At 36.4% G+C, this 23,851-nt stretch overlaps 1 protein-coding gene across 1 annotated transcript in view; it reads right to left on the bottom strand.

Moving 5' to 3' along the window:
• PAPPA2 (pappalysin 2) overlaps positions 1–23,851 on the bottom strand; it is a 342,051-nt gene that overhangs the window by 141,178 nt on the left and 177,022 nt on the right. The window contains exon 12 of the mRNA XM_049868523.1: positions 21,954–22,100. Coding sequence (XP_049724480.1) covers positions 21,954–22,100 — 147 coding nt within the window. The remainder of the gene's footprint in view (positions 1–21,953; positions 22,101–23,851) is intronic.

Below are 23,851 nucleotides of genomic sequence, written 5' to 3'. Positions count from 1 at the left end.
CTAGGGTTCCTCTTTCACTCTTCTGAGATATAGAGATTACCTATCTCATCTGGTTACTATAAGGATTAAATGACACCACATAAGGCAGTACCTATAATTTTTTTTGTATTATTGTATTATGGGGACTCAACATTCAATAATTCTTATCCCCCAAGAGATAGTTTTTATCCTGTTTACACTTCAGAGAGGAAAGGAGAAAGAATATTTAAAAATTCAATATTTACCTGAGTACTTTGACATATAAAGAACTATGCTTTTCTGGAATTTATAGGCTACAAAAACTTCACACATGCTATTTTAAATTGGCACTTGTAGAAATGAATTGATACTCCAGGTTTTGCTTCCATAGAAACTGGCAATATTTGAAGCTCTTGGTATAGGACATGCCTCTACTTTAAAAACAAAATATATGAAAAAATATATTTCATATACAGAAAATTCAGTTCAACATGTGCTTATTACAGACCTACTACTGTTTAAAATGTATACATAGAAACTTCTAGAATCAACAGTGTAATAAGAAAACTGAACATGTGTTCCTTATTCAAAGATGATATTTTTAAAAGTTGCTCTTTCCAAGGCCCAGTCATAGCTGTTTTAATATACGTAATGTTGTTGTGTGCCATCATGTCAATTCCAACTCATAGCAACCCTATATGACAGAGTAGAACTGCCCCATAGGGTTTTCTAGGCTGTAATCTCTATGAAAGCAGATCATCAAGTCTTTTCTTCCTCGGAGTAGCTTGTGGGTTCAAACTGCTGATCTTTTCGTTAGCAGTCGAGCACTTGACCATTGTGCCACCAATGCTCCTTGATATGTGTAATATATGTATGATATGTAACAGTCCAGACTATTTTTACTTTAAATGAAATAATAACTTCTATATTCCTAGAAGTAAAAGATAGGTAGTAGTTGAACAGGCCCTACGACAACATGAAGCTCTAGTCTACCACCATGCTACTTCTGCCACCGCAAGTGTGACGCTTCTCTAAACACTGCATCAAATGCTTCATGGAGCAGCTGCCCCCTGCAGGACAAAGCACACAAGATGCACCTCTGGGGGCCTAATCAGATAGGAGATGTGGACCAGGAATGAGATAAAAAACCCCAAAGAGCTAGAAGGCTAAAAACATCTTTAGCTTTATCGGTAATGCTTTATTGTTTAACAAGGGGATTGTATTTATGTATTACTCAGGCAATTTAATTTGAACATGGCTCTTACAAAGAAAAAAAAAAAAAAACTATGGCCAGATATAAGGAAGGTTGTAAGGCCTTTTAGAAAAGCAAGCATTTCTCCAGGAGGAACCATTCAAGATAGAGGGGTTGCCAGTAAAAATAACTCAGTGTATCCATTAGACAATGCTTTGGAACTAGAGAAAACATAGGTTAGATAGATAGATGATAGATGATGGATTAGATGAATGATGGATTGGATGGATGGACAGACAGATAACTAGAAACATAGGCAGGCAGACAGACAGATAGTGACTGATGGTAACCCCTACACTCAGTTGCTTTTCCATCCAAAGGCAGTACGTTAACTACCCGATCTAACCTCTGGTTACCGGTGAGGGTAAGCTTGAAAGAATGTTTCCTTAATGCAGAACTGTTTGGGCTTAAGAAACCCATTTCAGTCTGCCTGCTGAGCACAGACACACTTAATGCACTCTGAAGCCAAGCATTTCAACTTCCAGGTCATCCTTTGTGGTAGTCACTGGATAGCAGACCCTGAAACGCCACCACAAACTTGAAAAGAATCTTCTTTGAGGCTTTAAAATGCTTTTGGTTAGTTATTGGGCTGTTGTTTTTTCTGTGCCTTTCCATGTTCACTCATCTGTGGCACTTTGTGATTCTGGAGGGAAAGAGGAGGCCCTTGAACAGCAAAAAGTGAGCTGTTATTACCTTCTGTTTGTACTGCACTTAATAGTTTGCTAAGCATGATCGCATGGCTTGCTGAAGCCTCCACCCAGCTCATTGGGTTTTTATTACTATTTGAGATTTCTTCAGTATACTATTCACAGGATACAAAAGTTATATTACAGAAGGGAAAACTAATTTTGAGAACTAAAGTGACTTCTCCTAGTAAATGCTAGAGAGGAAAAAATTTGGGCCTTCCAACTTCAGTTCAGGATTATTTCTACTATACCAATGGCTCTTCATTTGGGATGAGCAGGAAATCATAAATCTCTTAGAAAATTTGTTGACACTTGTACACTGTCCTGCCTAAAAAAAATGGTGTCACGTAAGCACTTAGACATAAATGTGTTATGCAATCTTAGGGAGCCAAGAGACCCCTTTAAAGGCCATGCTTGGGAGTCAACAGAAATCAGATTAAGAACCCTTGAACTACTGGTTGAGCCATACTCTGAGTGTGTGTGTAAAATATTAGCCAATATTGGCAATTATGTATAGTTCAACTTTATAATATTGCTGTCTATATAGATTTTACAAATTTTCACAAGGGAGAGACTGTTTCATGGTTTCAATTGGATCCCACCTGAGTCCAAATCCAACAGGCGAAGGGATGATGTGAGGCAACTAGCCACTTATCACTGTGCTATCTACATGCTTAAGGATGTGTGTCAAAATGGGGAAAAGGCTTAAACCTGGTTTGACTTTATTCCCACGTCTACATTCTTGCCTTGGGATTGGTCACAACTGAGCTGATTTCCTGTGTTTTTCCTTCACAGTACAAGTAAGGCTATACATATTATGAGCTTATATTCTTAATTCAGAAGAGAGAGGTCTACTTGTCATTTTGTGAAATGCACAGGGAACCACTATTATGATCCCTACTGCTTGTGGGGGTGGAGGTTTGAAAATGGATGACTTGGCAAGTCAGTGGAAGAATTTGGATTAGAATCAGCCCATTGGCTCAATTTCTTCTAAGGGCGTTTCCTCGCACTGTGATTTTGGACCCCAGGGCTAAATCTGCAGAGACCCTGGTAGAAGAGCTCAGAAGGAGGGAGAGAAATGGGCAAAACCAGTCTGTAGTACATGCTGTTGTGCACTGCTCAGTCTTTTCCTTCAAGGCTGAGGCACTTAGTTCACAGTGAAACCTCCTTCTGGAAATTGCCCTCAAAAGAAGAGAGTTTCCTTTCACAAGGGCATGATATTTCCTGGGAGTGGGGAGTGGGTAGCCCATACCCGCCCAGTACCACACCCAGTGACTTTTAATAGAAGTGAGTGGAGTTAGAATGAAAGACAACCCTGAAGGCCCATCCTGGCCACCTGTGGGGTTCTGACACCTTCATGCAGCTGTGTCACAGCTCCACTCCTCCCTCCTTCCAATCTTATTTCTGGCACTCAACCTTAGATGTTGATCTCTAGGACAGTTCTCAATAAGCTGTCTGCATGCAAATCTATATCCCGGAGTTTGCATTCTGGGGAAAGCCACCTAAGACAAAGTCTGAGAGTGAGAAGAGGTGTTATTGAACATAACTGGAGACAGATATCTTCGGAACAATAATGTTTAAATGAGGGGATGGATGGGTGCACTGTAGAGCCAGGCAAGCTTTCACCCTGATTGAAAAAATGACGATCCCAATTATTCATGCAACTTATTCATGTTAAGTTATCATTCATGTTAAGTTGTCATGTCTGAGCATGCAAAAGCTTCCGTGTAAAACCAATATGAAGTTGGAAGTGGGAATGCAGGGATCCACATACGTTAATTTTCCAAATAACAGAAAATTTTCTTTCAAAGCACAAGAACATTCTAAAATTTTCAATCATAGGTATGGAAATAATTCCAACATACATTAGAAATGTTCCTGCCCCTTAAACGAGGATCCTATATTTAACTGAACTTTCACTTGTTGAATTGGAGGCATCATTTTGAACGTAATATCAGTTATTTGATTGAACTCTAAAATAACAATCCTTGAAAGCATTGCTTAGCAAACTTTAATGTGCATACAAATCACCCCTGGGGATTCTTGTTAAAATGCAGATTATGATTCAGTAGGTCTGAGGTTCTGCACTACTAACTAGCTCTGAGATGTCATCAACATTGAAGGTGGCCAACCATAGTTTGAGTACTCAGGCTCTAAAGGCATCAGTAAATCTAATTACCTCTGTCCTTAGAATGTAGTAGACTGAGATAGCAATATTTTTATTAATTTTTTTTAATATACCATCAAGCTTAAAATTAAAATACAGAGCTAGAAGGAGTTATCTGGTCCAAACACATCATTTTAAGAAGTGATGCCCAGGGAGTCTATCATGATTTATATAAGGTCCTTTGAATGGTTAATGGCAAATAGGGCTTGCAATGGTATTCTTCTGATTGCATTTTTTCTTTTAGTTTCTAAATCTCCTTCTAATTTGCTGCTACTTTTCTATAGCAGGCTGAAAACAAATAATATCATTAGAATTCTATGTAAAGTAAACAGAGGGTCTTTTTCAACTTCAGTGAACAAAGTCAAGGACTTTAGTGATTGACATGGTCCCTTTTACACATAGGCTTTTTCTTTTTTGCTTGATTATGGGTGGTTGAAATGACCTCTAAATAAATTATTGGGATTTAACTGATTAAATAAAGAAAAAAACTAGAAGGGTTGGCAGAACTAGCAAACAAAAAATAGGATGCCCACTTAAATTTGAATAACAAACAACCATTAAGTTTTTAATATAAGTATATCTCAAATATTGCATGGGACATACTTATACTAAAGAATTTTCACTCTTTATCTGAAATTTAAGGAGGTATCCTGTATTTTGGAAACCCTGGTGGTGTAGTGGTTAAGTGCTATGGCTGTGAACCAAAGGGTCAGCAGTTCGAATCCGCCAGGCACTCCTTGGAAACTCTACGGGGCAGCGACCCTATAGGGGAGTCAGAATCGACTTGACCGCACTGGGGGTTTTATCCTATATTTTATCTGCAACCCTAAGTAGGAATGACATAAAAATGTACAACAACAGCAAAAGATGAAGAGCTAAAAGAAGGAATAGCAGGGAACACACACAAAAAAAGAGGAATGGCAGGAAGGATTATATAAATGTTTGTGCATATAAAAAAAACAGAATAATGTTAAGGGTGGTAGACACTTTTTGACTAGCTAAGGGAGAGTACACATTTCTACTATGACCTGATCCTTATTTTCTGAATGAATAAAGGTTCATTATTTAATTGCTTCTAAAATATAAGGCCAAGAGGAAGAAAATGAAAATTCTCGAATAACAACAAAGCAGGCACAATTAACAGTTGTTATGTTCTAAAAAATCAATGCTGTAAACAAACAAAATGTTATTAAATAATCCACAGTTTAAAAAAAATCATAAGGGTTATTATAAAATCCTTAGAGATGAATAGCAATGAAAGTATTATATGTCAAAATTTATGGGACACGGTTAAAGTAGTGCTTAGAAGGGAAAATTATGGAACATAGAAAATAAATTATCTAAGCATTCAACACAAGAAGCTAGAAAAAGAACATCAGTATAAATCCAGAGAAACAAGATGGAAGGAAATAATAAAGATGAGGTGGAAATCAATGAAATAGAGAATAACTAAAATAAACAGAGAGATGAACAAAACTAAATGTTGTTCTTTAAAGACCGTAATGAGGTAGACAAATCTCTGGCACTTGTAACCAGGAGAAGAAAAAGAAGATTCAAAGACATACAATATAAAGGGAATGATAACTATAAGCTAAAATAGAGAAGAAAAGTGTAATAAAAACTCATTATGAATAACTACCAGCACCAAATTGAAATATGTAGAAGTTAATAAATTTCTGGAAATATCCAATAGTGCAAAATTGGAAAGGAATTAGAAAAAATTGCATATATTAATAAAAATCAAAGAATTTAAATGGCACCATAAATCTTTCCTCAAATAAACCCCAGGTTCAACTCATTTTATAGGTGGGTTCTGCCAAAATCTGAAGGAACAGATAATCCTTATTTTATACAAGTTGTTTCAGAAAATCAAGAGGAAAAACTGCCCAACAAATTTTATGAGACTTATATAATCTGAATATTTGAATCACTAAGGGCAATATAAAAAGAGACTATATAAATTTTTTTATATAAATATGTTAATTTCACATATAAGCAGAAATATAAAAATAAAATTAGTCAATCAAATCTACAGTATATTTAAAATATGTAATAAACAAGTAGGTTCATTCCCCAAGGCAAAACTGGTCTTATATTTAAAAAAAAAAATTAATGTAATTCATCATAATGATGGATCAAAGGAGAAAAGGCACATGATCATATAAATTGATACAAACCAAGCATTTGATCAAATTTAGCTCATATATACAAGCATGCTTTTCAAGAGGCAAGAGAAATGACCTAAGGCTATTCTAAAATGAAAGTTAAAGATAAATATTTGTAAAATAATGAATAGCTAATCTGATTTTTTTTAATGTGCAAAAGGAAGGGGTGGTGGAAGTCATGCCCTACTAGGTCTGTTTACATAGTAAAAGCTGTAGAATAAAAACCGTGTATTGTTGGTGTAAGAAACAGGAAAACAGGCCAATGGCATGCAATAGTGAGTTAAAAAAACAGACCCATGTATATTGCAAAACTTAGTATATAATCAACATGGCACCACAAACCATTGAGGCAAGGATAGATATTTTAATGGTTGGTGTTAGAAAAACTGGCCTATTATATTTTTTAAAGTGGATTCCTATGTTATATACAAATATAAATTTCAAATTTGAAAGGCAGAACTATAAAGCTAATATATAAGAAAACAAAGAATATATTTGAGATCTTAGCAAAAACTAATACATCTAAATACAACTAAAATTAAAGAGAAAGGGAACACAAAATACTTAATTATTATCTAAATTATCCCATACGTAAAGTGATATGCTTTACCTCAGTAAAAATCAGAAAAAAAAATGCAAACAAGATATCACTTTATTCCCATCCCATCTTTTAAAAATCCTAGCAGGAAGAGGTGGTTTGCTTCTATTTTTGGTCTATGCTTTCTCCCCATTTCAATCCAGCCCAGTCCCCAGTCCTGTTTAACCATAGCTGTTCTGTGTCACAATTAGTATTATCAAAATTCTCTCCATTGCCAAGGCTAAGACCTAACACCTCATCGTTTATTCATGCATTCACCAAGCATTTTCAAAGAGTACAATAGGAAGACTCTGTGCTTGGTGCTCAACATGCAACAATAACAAGTCCCTTAGAGTTCCTAAGATGGAGAGACAGACAAGTAAACAAGAACAGTGATGTGTACAGGAACTATGACTGAAGGGTGTGTTAAGGGAGCACACAGGAGGGAGTGATCAATTATACCAGATGGGGCTTGAGAGAAAAATTCAGGAAATGCTTTCTAAAGGAAATGATCCTTGAACTAAATCTTAGAAAATGAGTTGGGTTTCTTGATGAGACAGAGTAGAGAAAGTATTTACAGAAAAGGAAAAACATGAGTTCCCTTCCTGGGATGTTATGGAGATGTGAAAACCCTGATATGACCCAGCACTGATAGCAGACTATTCTGACTAAAGTCTAGAGTATCTGTGTGTGTGTGTGTCTGTGTGTGTGTGTGTGTAGAAGAGTGTGAAAGAGGGGGAAATGGGTGCATTCGGCATACTATAAGGCTTATCTCTACCTCTCGAAGCCCAAGCCGTTGGCCTTTTGAGTCTATTTTATCTGTAGCACACAACCTACAACATCCGGCCTTCTTTAGTACTATGTAAACATGCCCACTGCACTGTATGTAGCTTAAGGGTGAAGACAGTGGCTCACTCATCTCTGAATGCAATATTTTGTTCATATTAGGCAATAAATGTGAAAATAAGGTAAATGTTGTATATATCTTTGGTATTTAGTGGAAACCTAGACAGCAAACTACCTGTTTTGTATGGCCTGTGAACTAAGAATGGTTTATGCATTTTCAAATGGTTGGACAAAATCAAAGGAAAAATGATGTGAAAATTATATGAAATTCAAATTTAAGCATCCATAAATACAACTGGATTGGAACACAGCCAAGTGCATTTGTTTATATATTGTCTATGGCTGCTTTCATGCTACGACAGCAGTTAAGTAGTTGTGACAGAGACTATATGGCCTACAAACCCTGAAATATTTACTTTCAGCCCTTTAGACAAAAAGTTTGCTGACCTCTGGTATAGAAGGAGGGTCATGGGCTTTTTCAATAAGATGGATTTGAATTTGAATGCTGTTTCTTGCTATCTGTGTTTCTTACTAGCTGTGTTATCCAAAATTCTTAAAATCTCGGAGTTTTAAGACAAACCCTTTTAGAATGAGGGAAATCATACCTCTGATACAGAATCTGACTAGAATAAATAATGTAATATCTGGCACCGAGTAAATCTCAATAAGTGTTAGTTTCTTCCCCATGTGTCTAGGGTTAGGAATTCTCATCTTTGAAATGCAATCAATTAAATATTCATGGCATTTTCTGGTGACAGTTCATATGCAGTGTTTGGCTAGTTGAAGTCAGATCAAGAAAGGGAGGAAATTACGGTTAGCAGGCCTTGGGCTTTATGCAGCAAGGGTGATCTGTAATCTATAACTGATGTGGAGGACCCTGGTATTAAAATACCATGAGCATGTGGTGGTTTCTGTTAGGATTGCTAACCAGTCCATCTTGAGTGACACTGTTCCAATCTGGAGACATTTTAGAACAGTCATGAAAATAAACATGAACATATGATTTTGCATATGCTGATGGACTCCCTGTGAAACCAAACAGCAAGTACTTATTGGGTGTCTGCTTTTCAAATTGCTTCATTTGTTGTCTATATTGCTTAAATTCAAAGCACTTTCGGGGAAGAAGCAAGCCTCCTGTTTCTTTCTCTATCCCCTGATGGCACCTAGACTTTACAATATACACTCAACAAATTCTATGAACTAAATCTGTAAGACACTTCGTCTTTCAAGAATTTAGAAGAAATCCAAGAAGACAGGAAGCCTTTCCTTCCACGTATATTTTAATTTGTTTTCTTGCTCATGTCATATCTCCCCATCTATCCCCGTGCTTAGTTCCCGGTTTGGCATATTGCTGGTGTTTAATGAATGCTGGTTGAATAAGGCAAGTGATGTGCAGAACATACTTTGAGTCTTTGAGTCTTTTTTTCTCTTTGATCTTCCTCACAAATCTTCCTTACTTCTAAAGCAGAAAAACACCTACCTTGCCAAACTCTCAGGGATATTGTAAGAACCAAATTAAAAAAGTACATGAGAATGTACTTTCCGAACTAAATGGCTTTGTATGTGCTTATCAGTGTAAACATTAGTAAAATAATCTATTTTTTATGCTCTCGTTGTTGTTGTGTGCCACCAAGTAGATTCCAACTCACAAGGACTCTATAGCACAGAGTAGAACTGTCCCATATTGAAGGGCGTAGTCTTTGATCTTCATCAGTAAGTGTTTCAAGTCCTCTCTGCTTTCAGCAAGCAAGGTTATGTTATTTGCCTATCACAGGTTGTCAATGAGTCTTCCTTCAGTCCTGATGCCTTGTTCTCCTTCATATAGTTCAGCTGGACAATGTAAGGTGGCTGTGAGTTGGAACTGACGTGACAGCACCTAACAACAACAGAACTGCCCTGTAGGGCTTCCAAAACTGTAATCTTTACTGAAGTGATTGCTAGGTCCTTCTCTCTTGGAGTGGCTGGTGGATTCGATCCTCTGACCTTTTGGTTAGCAGCCAAGTGCTTAACCACCGTACCACCAAGCCTCCTCATATTTAAGAGAAAATCCCAATGTTCTTGGTTTACTGGCTAAAGAATAGAAGAAACTAAGGAAACTAAGATAAACAAGTTATTTCCATAAACATGAACAGAAATGATAGTAAATTTTGCTAGGAAAGTAGCATTTTAGTAAACCAAGGATTTTGAAAAGATTTTTCCAAGGCTAATGTTTTCTAATCCAATTTTTTCTCACTTGTGCAATAAATTTGTCTCTGATCTATTGCATACAAATCAAATTTGTGTATCAAGTGTAACGGGTACTAGAAGGAACACTAAAAGCTCAGAAATCTTACAATTCTCAGAAAACTTAAGTTAAAAAAAAAAACAACTAATCAGCCTATATTTTAAAATCACTTTCTGTTTTCTTTGGTATCATGTGGATTTATGCGTGGAGCCCTGGTGGCACAGTAGTTAAGTGCTTGGTTGCTACTGAAAGTTGGGTGGTTTGAACTCACCAGCCCGCTACATGCTCAAGAGAAGGATGTAGCAGTCTGCTTCCATAAAGATTACAGCCTTGGAAACCTTATGGGGCAGTTCTACTCTGTCCTACACAATTGGTATGAATCAGAATCGACTAGATAACAATAGTTAATGGATAGATTTATGCAAACCAAATTTTCTTTCTTTCTTTTTTTTTTCTTGTTGGGAGTTTTTTAATTATCTTTTTAATCTCTTCTTTTGTTATGGGTTTATTTAGTTGTTCTACCTCTAGTTTTGTTAGTTTAGGTAGGTAGTGTGTTTCTAGAAATTTGTCCATTTCTTCTAGGTTCTCAAATTCGTTAGAGTACAAATTTTCATAGTAATCTGATATGACTCTTAATTTCAGTTGAGTCTGTTGTGATACCACCCATCTCACTTCTTATTCGGGTTATTTGCTCCCTCCCCTGTTTTTCTGTTGTCAGTTTGGTCAGTGGTTTATTGATTTCGTTAATTTTTTCAAAGAACCTGCTTTTGGTCTTGTTAACTTTTTCAACTGTTTTTCTGTTTTCTATTGCATTTAATTCTGCTCTAGTTTTTATTATTTGCTTTCTCCTGGTGCTAACTTTTCTTAATATTTTTCATAAATTTTTTTTTTTTTTTTCTTATACAAGGACTACTACTCCTAGATCACATATAGTAAGGACAGGGTACAAGCCTAAAATACATGAGGTACTTAGCTGATTTACATTAAAAGGGAGATTTCTGCTTTCAGCTATGATGAAGTAGCTTACAGTGCAACAAGTATACTTGACAACTATAAAATATGGATGAAGTAAAAAGGAAAAAGTTTGAAGGTATTTGTGGGTTCCCAAGGCAGTCAGAACTTAAAAGACCAATATCACAAACAAAAAAAAGACCCATATATTGAAGAGAACCTAACATTTTATGACACTTTTGCTGCTGAGGTATTTTTTAATTCTTAATCTATGCAGAATAAGAGTGTAAAAAAAACACAGAGAAAAATAGCAGGTGAGAGGCCAGGAAGTTAAGCAGAGCTTTTGGCAGATATACACTGTTGAGGAGATAGAAATGTGGGTCACAGATTATAAAGGTGGAGGGCTTAATAGATGCTTTCATTTGAGACTCCTGAAAGGCTTAAAAAAAAAAAAATGCCTTTAGGAGAGAAGAAAAACTGAAAATATATCAGGACTCGCAAAGATATAAGTATAAGCTTGAGTCATCTTAATTACTGACTAGATCAAGGTGAGCTTTCCCAAATGTACTACATGTCAAAAAGCAAAAATAAATTACTTTAGGGAAAATATGATTCTAACCAAGGTCTCCAAAATTTATTCATGGCGAATAATATTCAGTTATTACATTATTTAGTATAATAGTAAATAAGCCCAAATGAAAGAAAATTAAAGAAAGAAAACAGTAAAATCAGATGCTGGGTCACTAAGATATTGGTGTTAACACAAATAATTGTGAGTAATATATTTTTAAAAGACTATAAGATGAAGAATTTCAAAGAAATAAAAAAATCTAGAAAAAAATTAGATAGGTATTCTGTAATTAAAATATAATAAAAGATTAAGAATTCAATAAACAGTTTAACAGCTGATTATATACAGGAAAAGCTGGAATTAGTGAAAAAGGAGTTATATCAGTAGAAAATAATCAGGATACAGCAGGAGACAAAAGGGAATTTAAAATAGAAAAAAGAGAAAAAGGACAACGGATATACTGAAAGCAAGTCTTTCTTACGTATATTTGGAGTCTAAGAAAAAGAGAGAATGAATGAGCAGGAGCAATATTTGAAAAGATTTTCCCAAAACTAAATAAAGATATCAAGCTACAGATTAAAGAAGCGTAAAAAGTTTTAGCTAGATACATGCAAAGAGAAATAGGCCTAGGAAGATAATAGTACAACTGTTCAAACAAAAGACAAGAAAAAAAATTAAAAGCACCAGAGAATAAAAGACATTGCCTTCAAAGAAATAGATCTCGGACGTGTGGCTGACTCTCCAAAGAAGCTATGTAGGTAAAAAGGCAACATGACGAAAGAAAGCAACTGGCCACCTAGTATTCTATACTAAGCAAGGATACTGTTCATAAATGGTATTTGCAAACACACAAAGCCCTAAGGAGAATTCATTGCCAGCAGACCCATATTGAAAGAAATAGTAAGTAGACTTCCTCAAGCTGAATAAAAAGAATCTCAGACGGAAGCATAGAAATGTAGAAAAGATTAAGATATGCACTGGAGAGGGTAAATACTGAGTAATTTAAAACTACACTAACTTAAAAAATCAGGAAGCAGTAAATGGAGTTAAAGTATTCTAAGGTACTCTGACTAGCGACAGAATTGCAAAAGTATTAATTTATAGCAGACTCCAATAAACTAAAGATGCATGCTGTAATCTCTAGTGTAGCCACTTAACCAACAGAATAGAAGTACAACTAACAACCTAATAGAATAATAAAACTACTTGTTCAAAAGAAAACAAGAAAGAGAAAAAAGGACACCAATAACATGTGGAATAAATGAAGAAAGAGGAAGTTGGTAGATTTAAAACTAAACATAATTAATTACATTAAATATGTTGTTGTTGTCAGGTGCCGTCAAGTCGGTTCAGACTCATAGCGACCCTATGCACAACAGAATGAAACACCTCCCGGTCCTGCGCCATCCTTACAATCGTTGTTATGCTTGAGCTCATTGTTGCAGCCACTGTGTCGATCCTCCTCGTTGACGGTCTTCCTCTTTTCCACTGACCCTGTGCTCTGCCAAGCATCATGTCCTTTTCCAGGGACTGATCCCTCCTGACAACATGTCCAAAGTATGTAAGACGCAGTCTCGCCATCCTTGCCTCTAAGGAGCATTCTGGCCGTACTTCGTCCAAGACAGATTTGTTCGTTCTTTTGGCAGTCCATGGTATATTCAATATTCTTTGCCAACACCACAATTCAAAGGTGTCAACTCTCCTTCAGTTCCTTATTCATTGTCCAGCTTTCACATGCATATGATGTGATTGAAAATACCATGGCTTGGGTCAGACGCACCTTAGTCTTCAGGGTGACATCTTTGCTCTTCAACACTTTGAAGAGGCCCTTTGCAGCAGATTTGCCCAATGCAATGTGTCTTTTGATTTCTTGACTGCTCCTTCCATGGCTGTTGATTGTGGATCCAAGTAAAATGAAATCTTTGACAACTTCAATCTTTTTTCCGTTTACCATGATGTTGCTCACTGGTCCAGTTGTGAGGATTTTTGTTTTCTTTATGTTGAGGTGTAATCCATACTGAAGGCTGTGGTCTTTGATCTTCATTAGTAAGTGTTTCAAGTCCTCTTCACTTTCAGCAAGCAAGGTTGTATCATCTGCATAACACAGGTTGTTAATGAGTCTTCCTCCAATCCTGATGCCCCGTTCTTCTTCATATAGTCCAGCTTCTCGGATTATTTCTTCAGCATACAGATTAAGTAGGTATGGTGAAAGAATACAACCCTGATGCACACCTTTCCTGACTTTAAACCAATCAGTATCCCCTTGTTCTGTCTGAACAACTGCCTCTTGATCTATGTAAAGGTTCCTCATGAGCACAATTAAGTGTTCTGGAATTCCCATTCTTGGCAGCATTATCCATAGTTTGTTATGACCCACACAGTCGAATGCCTTTGCATAGTCAGTAAAACACAAGTAAACATCCTTCCGGTACTCTCTGCTTTCAGCCAGGATTCATCTGACATCAACAGTGATATCCCTGGTTCCACGTCCTCTTCTGAAACCAGCCTGAATTTCTGGTAGTTGCCTGTCGATATACTGCTGCAGCCGTTTTTGAATGATCTTCAGCAAAATTTTGCTTGCGTGTGATATTAACGATATTGTTCTATAATTTCCACATTCGTTTGGATCACCTTTCTTGGGAATAGGCATAAATATGGATCTCTTCCAATCAGTTGGCCAGGAAGCTGTCTTCCATATTTCTTGGCATAGATGAGTGAGCACCTCTGGCGCTGCACCTGTTTGTTGAAACATCTCAATTGATATTCCGTCAATTCCTGGAGCCTTGTTTTTTGCCAATGCCTTCAGAGCAGCTTGGACTTCTTCCTTCAGTACCACCAGTTCCTGATCATATGCCACTTCTTGAAATGGTTGAATATCAACTAATTCTTTTTGGTATAATGACTCTGTGTATTCCTTCCATCTTCTTTTGATGCTTCCTGCGTCGTTTAATATTTTCCCCATGGAATCCCTTGCTATTGCAACTCGAGGCTTGAATTTTTCTTCAGTTCTTTCAGCTTGAGAAACGCTGATCGCGTTCTTCCCTTTTGGTTTTCCATCTCCAGCTCTTTGCACATGTCATTATAATATTTTACTTTGTCTTCTTGAGAGGCCCTTTGAAATCTTCTGTTCAGTTCTTTTACTTCATCAATTCTTCCTTTAGCTTTAGCTGCTCAATGCTCAAGAGCAAGTTTCAGAGCCTCCTCTGACATCCATCTTGGTCTTTTCTTTCCTGTCTTTTCAATGACCTCTTGCTTTCTTCATGGATGATGTCCTTGATGTCATTCCACAACTCGTTTGGTCTGTGGTCACTAGCGTTCAATGCATCAAATCTATTCTTCAGATGGTCTCTCAATTCATGTGGGATATACTCAAAGTCATATTTTGGCTCTCGTGGACTTGCTCTGATTTTCTTCAGTTTCAGGTTGAACTTGCATATGAGCAATTGGTGGTCTATTCCACAGTTGGCCCCTGGCTTTGTTCTCACTGATGATATTGAGCTTTTCCATCGTCTCTTTCCACAGATGTAGTCAATTTGATTTCTGTGTGTTGTATCTGGCAAGGTTCATGTGTATAGCCGCCGTTTATGTTGGTGAAAGAAGGTATTTGCAATGAAGAAGTCATTGGTCTTGCAAAATTCTATCATTCAATCTCCAGCATTGTTTCTATCCCCAAGGCCATATTTTCCAACTACTAATCCTTCTTCTTTGTTTCCAACTTTTGCATTCCAATTGCCAGTAATTATCAATGCATCTTGATTGCACGTTCGATCAATTTCAGACTGTAACAGCTGATGAAAAATCTTCTATTTCTTCATGTTTGGCCCTAGTGGTTGGTGCGTAAATTTGAATAATAGTCGTATTAACTGGTCTTCCTTGTAGGCATACAGATATTATCCTACCACGGACAGGGTTGTACTTCAGGATAGATCTTGAAACGTTCTTTTTGACAATGAATGCAACACCATTCCTCTTCAAGTTATCATTCCCAGCATAGTAGACTATATGATTGTCTGATTCAAAATGGCCAATACCAGTCCATTTCAGCTCACTAATGCCTAGGATATCAATGTTTATGCGTTCCATTTTTGACGATTTCCAATTTTCCTAGATTCATACTTCGTACATTCCAGGTTATGATTATTAATGGATGTTTGCAGCTGTTTCTTCTCATTTTGAGTCATGCCACATCAGCGAATGAAGGTCCCAGAAGCTTTACTCCATCCACGTCATTAAGGTTGACTCTACTTTGAGGAGGGAGCTCTTCCCCAGTCATCTTTTGAGTGCCTTCCAACCTGGGGGGCTCATCTTCCAGCACTATATTAGACAATGTTCCACTGCTATTCATAAGGTTTTCACTGCCTAATGGTTTTCAGGAGCAGACTGCCGGGTCCTTCTTCCTCGTCTGTCTTAGCCTCAGCTGAAACCTGTCCTCCATGGGTGACCCTGCTGGTATCTGAATACCGGTTGCATAGCTTCCAGCATCCCAGCAACACACAAGCCCCCACAGTATGACAAACTGACAGACACGTGGGGGCCAAATATTCCAATTGGAATACAAAGAATTTTAGACTACTATATATTTTTAGAAATTATATGCTGGTTATAAGTGAAGCATATTAAATATAGTTATATAGAAAGGTTAAAAATATTAAGATGGGAGAAGACATGCAAACATAAACAAAAACTAGCTGTTATTGGTATGGCTATGCTAATTATCAAAGTTTACATTAAAGAAAAAGAAGTAGTAGCAGATATAAAGAAGACATTTCATAATGTTAACCTAGATAATCCAGTAGGTAGATATAAAAATTCTAAAATTACACACTGGCAGTTTTAACTTTAGAAAGTTACAATATATACGAATCTCTGTTATCACAATTTAGTTAAATAACACCCACCCCCTCAATAACATTGTTTAAATTTCAGTGAACATAGTATATTGATTATAACTCCATAAAGCACAAACTTCACAAACAGCTCTTTTGTCCGCAAGTCATTATGAAAATAACAGATGTGCATCATAATCAGTGACCAATCACATCACTTCTTTCAATATCTGTCATTTATCAGTCACTGTGTATGGGTTATTCACTTTCCAGACAGACAGGAAAGTGTCTAGTCAGGTTGCCTCCTGATTTCCAGTGACAAATTCACAAGACATTTTATAAAAATGGGTAGTCAAAACAGGGAATTAACCAACAAAGGGGAAAGTGCCACAGAGCAAGGAAAAGTGCTAATGCTGGAATGAAATGGAAATGGAGTTACAGAAAAACAGCTGACTGGGGGAATGGTGGCGCTGAAACCATTTGAGAGATTCTAGATATGTGGAGTCCCTGAGGAAGCGATACCAACAGAAAATTCACATTAATGGAACTCTCACTATGTCTTCTGACATTGAAACTGCAAAGGATAAAACGTTGAGAGCTGATCCAGACTCAGACAGGAGTGTGACAATTCACCAAGGCATAGAAAAAACATTTGCTTTGTAATGTCAGTCATGATGAGAAAAAGAAGGCAGGCACTGTTCAAACTTCTCTTGATAAGGTTTTTACAAAGAAATGAAACATTTTAATTCTTAATGTTTCTACTGCTTTAAATTATAGTGAGCTAAATAAATGTTAAGTTTTACTATTTTTTAAATTTATACACCCATGTATAACTAGGAAAGTTTTTAACATTGTGACAAAAAAATTTTAAAGGCCACAGAAAAATTGTAATTTTTCCATTGATTATTTAGGTTTCTCTCCATAGTTTCAGTTTGCACCATCATTTTTACAGTCCTCCGCTATCCTGTAAAGCAAGGACTGCCTGCATACCTAATAATAAATATAGTTTCCCCATGTATAAAACAATGTATACAAACTATATGAGAAACACACAATTCCAAGATTTTGATGGGAGATATTAACACATATCGTAACTGATGGAAACAGCAAACAAAATATCAGAAAAAAAATTTATACATACAAAATATATATTGTGATCATTAAGGTTGTGCGTCAGTTTGACCAGGCCATGATTCTCAGTGGTTTGGCAGTTATGATGTAGTTTGGCAGTTGTATAATGATGTGATCATTTGTGATCATGTTATCATGATGAGAATTAATATAATGTGATCATCTCCATGATGGGCTCTGCTGTGAGGTGCCAATCAGTTGAAAGGGAGTTTCCTTGGGGATGTGGCCTACATCCAATATAGGTGGACTTTCTGGCAAGGCTCACTGGTTTTTGCTCACTTTGGATCCTGCAGCTGGCTTCTGTTTGTCTGACTTCCAATTCTTGGGACTGGAGCTAGCAGCTTACCTGATATCTTGCCTGCCGATCTCAGCATTCATTGGTCTCGGCAGCCTGTAACCAAGAGCCTTGCTATCTGACCTGCTGTTCTTGGGTTCGACAGCCCCTGCAGCTAAGTGAATCAGGAGAAGCCTCCAGCCTGACCCAGGGACTTGGGACTTTCCAGCCTCTACAACCAGTGAGCCATTTCCTTGATATAAATCTGCCTCTCTATATATTCATACGCTTTACTGGTTTTGCTTCTCTAGAGAACCCAGACAAGACATATATGATATAGAAAATTTCAGCAAGAAGATGGAAAAACTTGACTTATATATATAGAATACTGCACCCAACAATTGAAAACTACACATTCCCTTCAAAGTATGTGAAATATTTACCAAAATTGGCCATATGCTGATCCATCATGCAAAGCTCAGTAAATTTTAAAGAATTAAAATTATACAGAATACATTATTTGGTCACAGAGGAATTAACCATAAATCAAAAGCAAAAAGATAACTAAAAAATTCACAAAGGTTTGAAAGTTAAGCAGCACACTTACAAATAACTCAGAGGTAAAAAAAAATCACAATGAAAAATAGAAAATATGCTTGAACCGAGTGATAACAGAAATAAGTCATATAAAAACGGGTGGCTTATAGCTTAAGTCACACTAAGAAGAAAACTTATAGCCATAAATGCATATATATAAAAAGATGAAAATCTAAAAATCAATTGTCTAAGCACCACCTCAAGTTACTAGAAAAAGAAAAGTTAATGTAAATATAAAAAGGAAGGAAATAAAGAAAAGAAACATATATACAAATACATGTATATGAAATATATGTATATGCAAAGACCGTACAATACAGAAAATAAACAGAGCTAGAAGTTGGTTCTTTTAAAAGACTGATAAAATTAATAAACCCTTAGCAAGACTGAACAAAAAAATAAATAAAAGAGAAGCCACGAATTAGCAATAGCATGAGTGATTAAAGGTCCTGAAGATCCTGAAAACATTACAAATAAAATAAGAAAATGTTATCAAAAACTTAATACCAAGCTTGTAAGTGGCCACCTAAGACACAATAGATGGTCCTGACTAGAGTGGGAGAAATTGTAAAGCAAAACTCAAAATCTTAAAAAAAGGCCAGACTTACTAGATTGATAGAGACCTGGGGAACCCCTGAGACTACCACCTTGAGAAATCCTTTAAACATCAAGCTGAAACTACTCCCAGAGATTACCTTTCAACTAAGTAAAAATTTAATGCTAATAAACTTGAAATTTAGAAGAACTCTATGGATTTCTCAAAGAAAAACAAACCCAACTCACCAAAATTGACCTAAGAAAAAATTTAAAATGTAAATTTTTCCAAATTTATTTTAAAAATTCCATCCATAATTTAAAATTTTTCCTCAAAGAAAATTCCAGGCTCAGATAGCATCACCGGTCACTACCTCCAAAATTAATACCAACCTTACACAAATTTTCCCAGAAAATTGGGAAATAAAGAAACTTGTTTTAGGACTCAAACATAACTTTGATCATAAAACCTAAAAAAAATTAAAATAAAATTAGAAGTTCTAATAAACACAAATTTTTAAAAAATACTTAACAAAATATTCTGAAACAGAACAAAAAACTATTTACAAAGAATAATGCATTACCCCCAATTTTTTTCCAAGTACATAACTTTTAAAAGTTTACCAGTGTAAGTCAACACGTTAATAGAATAAGGGCAAAACCATGCAATCATCTCAACAGATGCAGAATAAAGTATTTGATAAAATTCAACTCCCATTCTCAGAAAACTACAAAATGATAAAAGAAATTAAAAAAGGACTAAGTACCTGCAGGGATATTAGAAGACTCAACATTTTAAAGAGAAAACTCTAATTGACTTATAGATTAAATAAAATTCCAGTCAAAATTGCATTAGTGTGTGTGTGTAAAAGATTAGATAATCTTCCAATTTATATGGAAATTCAAAGGATTGAGAATAGCCAGAATAATCTAGAATAAAGTTGTCAGACTTACATTACCAAATGTTTAAACTCATTAAAAATATTCAGTAATTAATACAGTATGCTACTGGTGCAGGGATAAACAACCAATAGCTTAAAATAGAGAATCAATAAACAGAACTCCACATATATATTGTTAGCTGACTTTTAACAAAGATGACACAGTGCAGCCTAGTGGGGAAAAGAAATTTTTAATCTGGGAAAAGAAAGTCTTGATCCCTACCTCACACAATATGCAAAAATGCCAGATGGATTGGAGACCTAAATATGAAACGTAAAACAGTAACATTTCTAGAAGGAAACACTTGGAAACCCTGGTGGTGTAGTGGTTAAGTGCTACAGCTGCTAACCAAAGGGTCGGCAGTTTGAATCTGCCAGGCACTCCTTGGAAACTCCATGGGGCAGTTCTACCCTGTTCTATAGGGTCGCTATGAGTCGGAATTGACTCGACGGCACTGGGTTTGGTTTGGGTTTTTTTTTGTAACATGCAGAATTATATCTTTATGATACACAAGTATTTTTTAATACAATACCAAAAAGCACTAATCATAAAGGAAAAGATAAATAAATTAGACTTCTAAAATGCAGAACTTCTTCTGTTCATCTAGAAATACTCTTAAGGCAAAGAAAAGGTAAGCCATAGAGTGTTGGAATATATTAAATAACACATAAAAAAATAACATATTAAATAACATATAAAAAGGATTTATATTCAGAATTTATGAAAGAAGTCATACAAAAGAGGAAAAAAATGACAGATAATCCAACAGAAAATGGGCAAAAGACTTAAATATGTACTTTAAAAACAAGAGGATATTCAAATGGAAAAACACACATATAAAAGGCTCCCAATCTCATTAATCTTCATGGAAGCACAAATTGAAATCACAGGGAGATGTCAATATACACTCAACAAAATGATTGACATTAAGTCTTAAAATACCAAGTGTTGGTGAAATGTGAAGCAACTGGAACATTCATGAACCTCTGGTAAGCGTATAAATTAGTACAACTTTGGAAAACTATTTGTGATTAACTACTAAACTGATCATCCGCATGCTTATAATCCAGTAGACATATTTTAAATATGTTGGCGTTGTTAGGTGCCATCAAGTTGAATTTTGACTCATAGCAACCCAATGTAACAGAGTAGAGCCACCCCATAGGGTTTCCTAGGCTGCAACCTTTACAGAAGCAGGTTGCCAGGTCTTTCTCCTATGGAACTTCTAGGTGGGTTTGAACCACCAATCTTTTGGTTAGTAACCGAGAGCTTAACCGTTACGCCAGCAGGGGTCCTTATTTTATACCTATCGGGTCACCATAAGTTGTGCTATGACTTGATGGCGACAGCTTTGGTTTTCTGGTTTTGTATATCACATGGAGCCCTGGTGGCACAGTAGTTAAGAGCTCGGCTGCTAATCAAAATGTTGGTAGTTCAAATCTACCAGTTGCTCCTTGGAAACCCTATGGAGCAGCTCTACTCTGTCTTGTAGGGTTGTATGAGTTGAAATTGACTCCACGGCAATACTTTTGGTTTTATAGATATAATATAGATATACAAATATATACACAAATGCATTCTTTAAATACATTCACCAAAAAGGAATGTATAGAAACATAGCAGAACTATTTGCAGTACTGAAAAACTGAAAACAACCCAAATGTTCATCAATTTTAGAATGGATAAATACATTGTGGTATATCCATACAGTGGAATGCTACGTAGCAATGAAAATACGTACACTGTTCCTAAATGATGCAACACACACGAATTCCACGTATATACTGCTGAGTGAAAAAGAATCAGACACAAAGAGTCTGTGCTATATATATATTTTCATATAAAGTTCAAAAATAGGCAAAACTAACCTATGGTGAGAGTAGTAAAAATAGTAGATACCTTTGTAGGGTAATGACTGGGAAAGGGCAAGAGAGAGTCTTTTGGAGTGATGCTAACACTCTATTGCTTGATTCAGGTGGTGGTTAGAGAGAGTATTGACTGTAAAAATTCACTGAGCTCTACGTATCCAATTTGTACACTTTTCTCTGTATCTGTTACACTCTGATAAAAGGATTATTCATAAAGGAAGAAGTCCAAAAATTCAAAAGTAAAAATAAATTCAAAAACCTAAAAACTGAGATAACAAAGAAACTTCCTAACTGCCCATTCAAAACCATCTTAACACACACACACACACACACACACACGCATACAATCTACAGCCTTCACGAAAAGCTATTCAGGTCACTCACTTGGAGCCAAACCTCATCTTCTCTCCCCAGGCTACCTTCTGGCTGCTCACTCCCTTCATGCTGAGATCTATTTCCACTGGTGGCACAGGGAAACCAGCCAGTAAGGGGACGGTGTTCAGGTAAGTCTGGATGATATGATGTGCAAATCTGAAATATAATTTCAACGAAAAATTAAGTGTACAGGGTGAGACATAAGTGATGAGAAAGTAACACTCCAACACAAAACCAAAGTTTTTCTCCCTAATGATCACATTATTAGCAGAAAACTTTTCTCAATGTAGAAGAATTTCTAAATGTTCTGTTAACCTCAAGATATAACTTGCCAGGGTAGAAAAATGCGCACGACAACCTTCAGCCCACCGTCAGCCCAGAATTTGTCCAAAGAATATCCTGGTGCATCTCAGGCAACTGCTCCTAGGATTAGCCATGAAGTCTATGATGATGGTTAGGTCCTTACCATACAAGATGGGCTGGCCCCTGGAGTGATCTATTGAGACAGGGAAGCACTGAGGATTCAGCTGGGTAAAGGAGCCAGAACAGTGAAACTCCAGGAAATTTCTTCCACTTCACTTAGGGAAGACAGACAGGCTAGACTAAAAGCCACTTCAGAGAGCTATCACTAACTCAGAAGCTCCCAACTTTCCTGGCTTCCTGTCATTAGACACCAGGACTCCTGCAGTAAGATTCCAGAATTAGGCTGAGAGAGTGTGGCAGACACGGCTAGTTGCCCATCCATATCCATTTTCTCTTTCTTTCTCATTAACGAACCCCAGTTTTGTTCAAGGTGGCCATGTATCCAGTTTTAAAATGCTGATCTTCTTAGACTCCCTTACAGTGAAGGGTGATGAAGTAACCTGGATCTGACCAGTAAGATGCTGGTAGAAGGCTATAATGTTAGACTTCCAGAAAAGCTGCATTTTTCTCAAAAAAAAAAAAAGGAAAGACTCAGTTAGCATTCACCTATTTCCCATTGACCTTCCCCTTCTTCCTGCTTGAAATGCTGACTTCATGACTAGAGGATCAGAGGCCATCTTATGAGCAGGAGGAAGAAACGGCAAGCCAAGGACGGAAGGACCAGAATCTGGAAGACACTTGAGTCCTTGATGAGTTCCTTAAACTGAAGCACCAACTATGGCTGATTCCTCAGTCTCCTTGGGGATGTCACCTTGGATCTAAAAATTCAATTATTTCGTCCTCGCCTAAAATACTTCAAGGACTAAATCTCACTTCTGTGAAGGGACTATACTGCCTATTATTATAATAAATGGAACAGTTTGTTTGGTAATTGAAGCATCTGGAATGGTACCCAAGAGCCAAGAGCTCTTCATCTTTTGAACAGTCAAATAAATTCATAAAAGTCATTGGTATAGCATCTTAGAGTGTTCAGAATATCTCTTACCTATATAGTTTATATAGGTAAATATACAGGGAGAACCGTATACCTATGCATTTATTTTTAGTACTAACTCTGAAGATTTCTTCAATAATAAAAATGTCTTTATATCTCTTTTACATATGAGAAAACTAGGGCCCAAAGGGGTAAAGTGCCTTGCCAAACATCATTTAGTGGTAATGAAAGTAGACCCAGTAGTGTAATCCAGGCTTTCTGATTCATTACTGTTCCTTTCTTTTAAATTAAATTCTCTTAAATTCAAAGCCCAAGTGTAATTTCTGATATGTGTACTTATAAGTTAAACTTTGAGATGCTCAGGTATGCCTTGGAGTTAGTCATTGCATAGACCAAACATCCCTCCATGAAAAGTAGTGCAAGTAAGTGTGTGTGCCTCTGTGTGTGTATGGGGGGGGGGGGCGGTGGTTAATTGCTAGTCTAGAAGATTTTCACTTAACATTACCTTGTTTTGAGTTCAGCAAGGGCTACATTTGATGGTAAAATTGGT

This window comes from Elephas maximus, chromosome 24 (genome assembly GCF_024166365.1).
Source record: "Elephas maximus indicus isolate mEleMax1 chromosome 24, mEleMax1 primary haplotype, whole genome shotgun sequence".
NCBI lineage: Eukaryota > Metazoa > Chordata > Mammalia > Proboscidea > Elephantidae > Elephas > Elephas maximus.
This window is presented reverse-complemented; position numbering and strand designations above follow the sequence as displayed.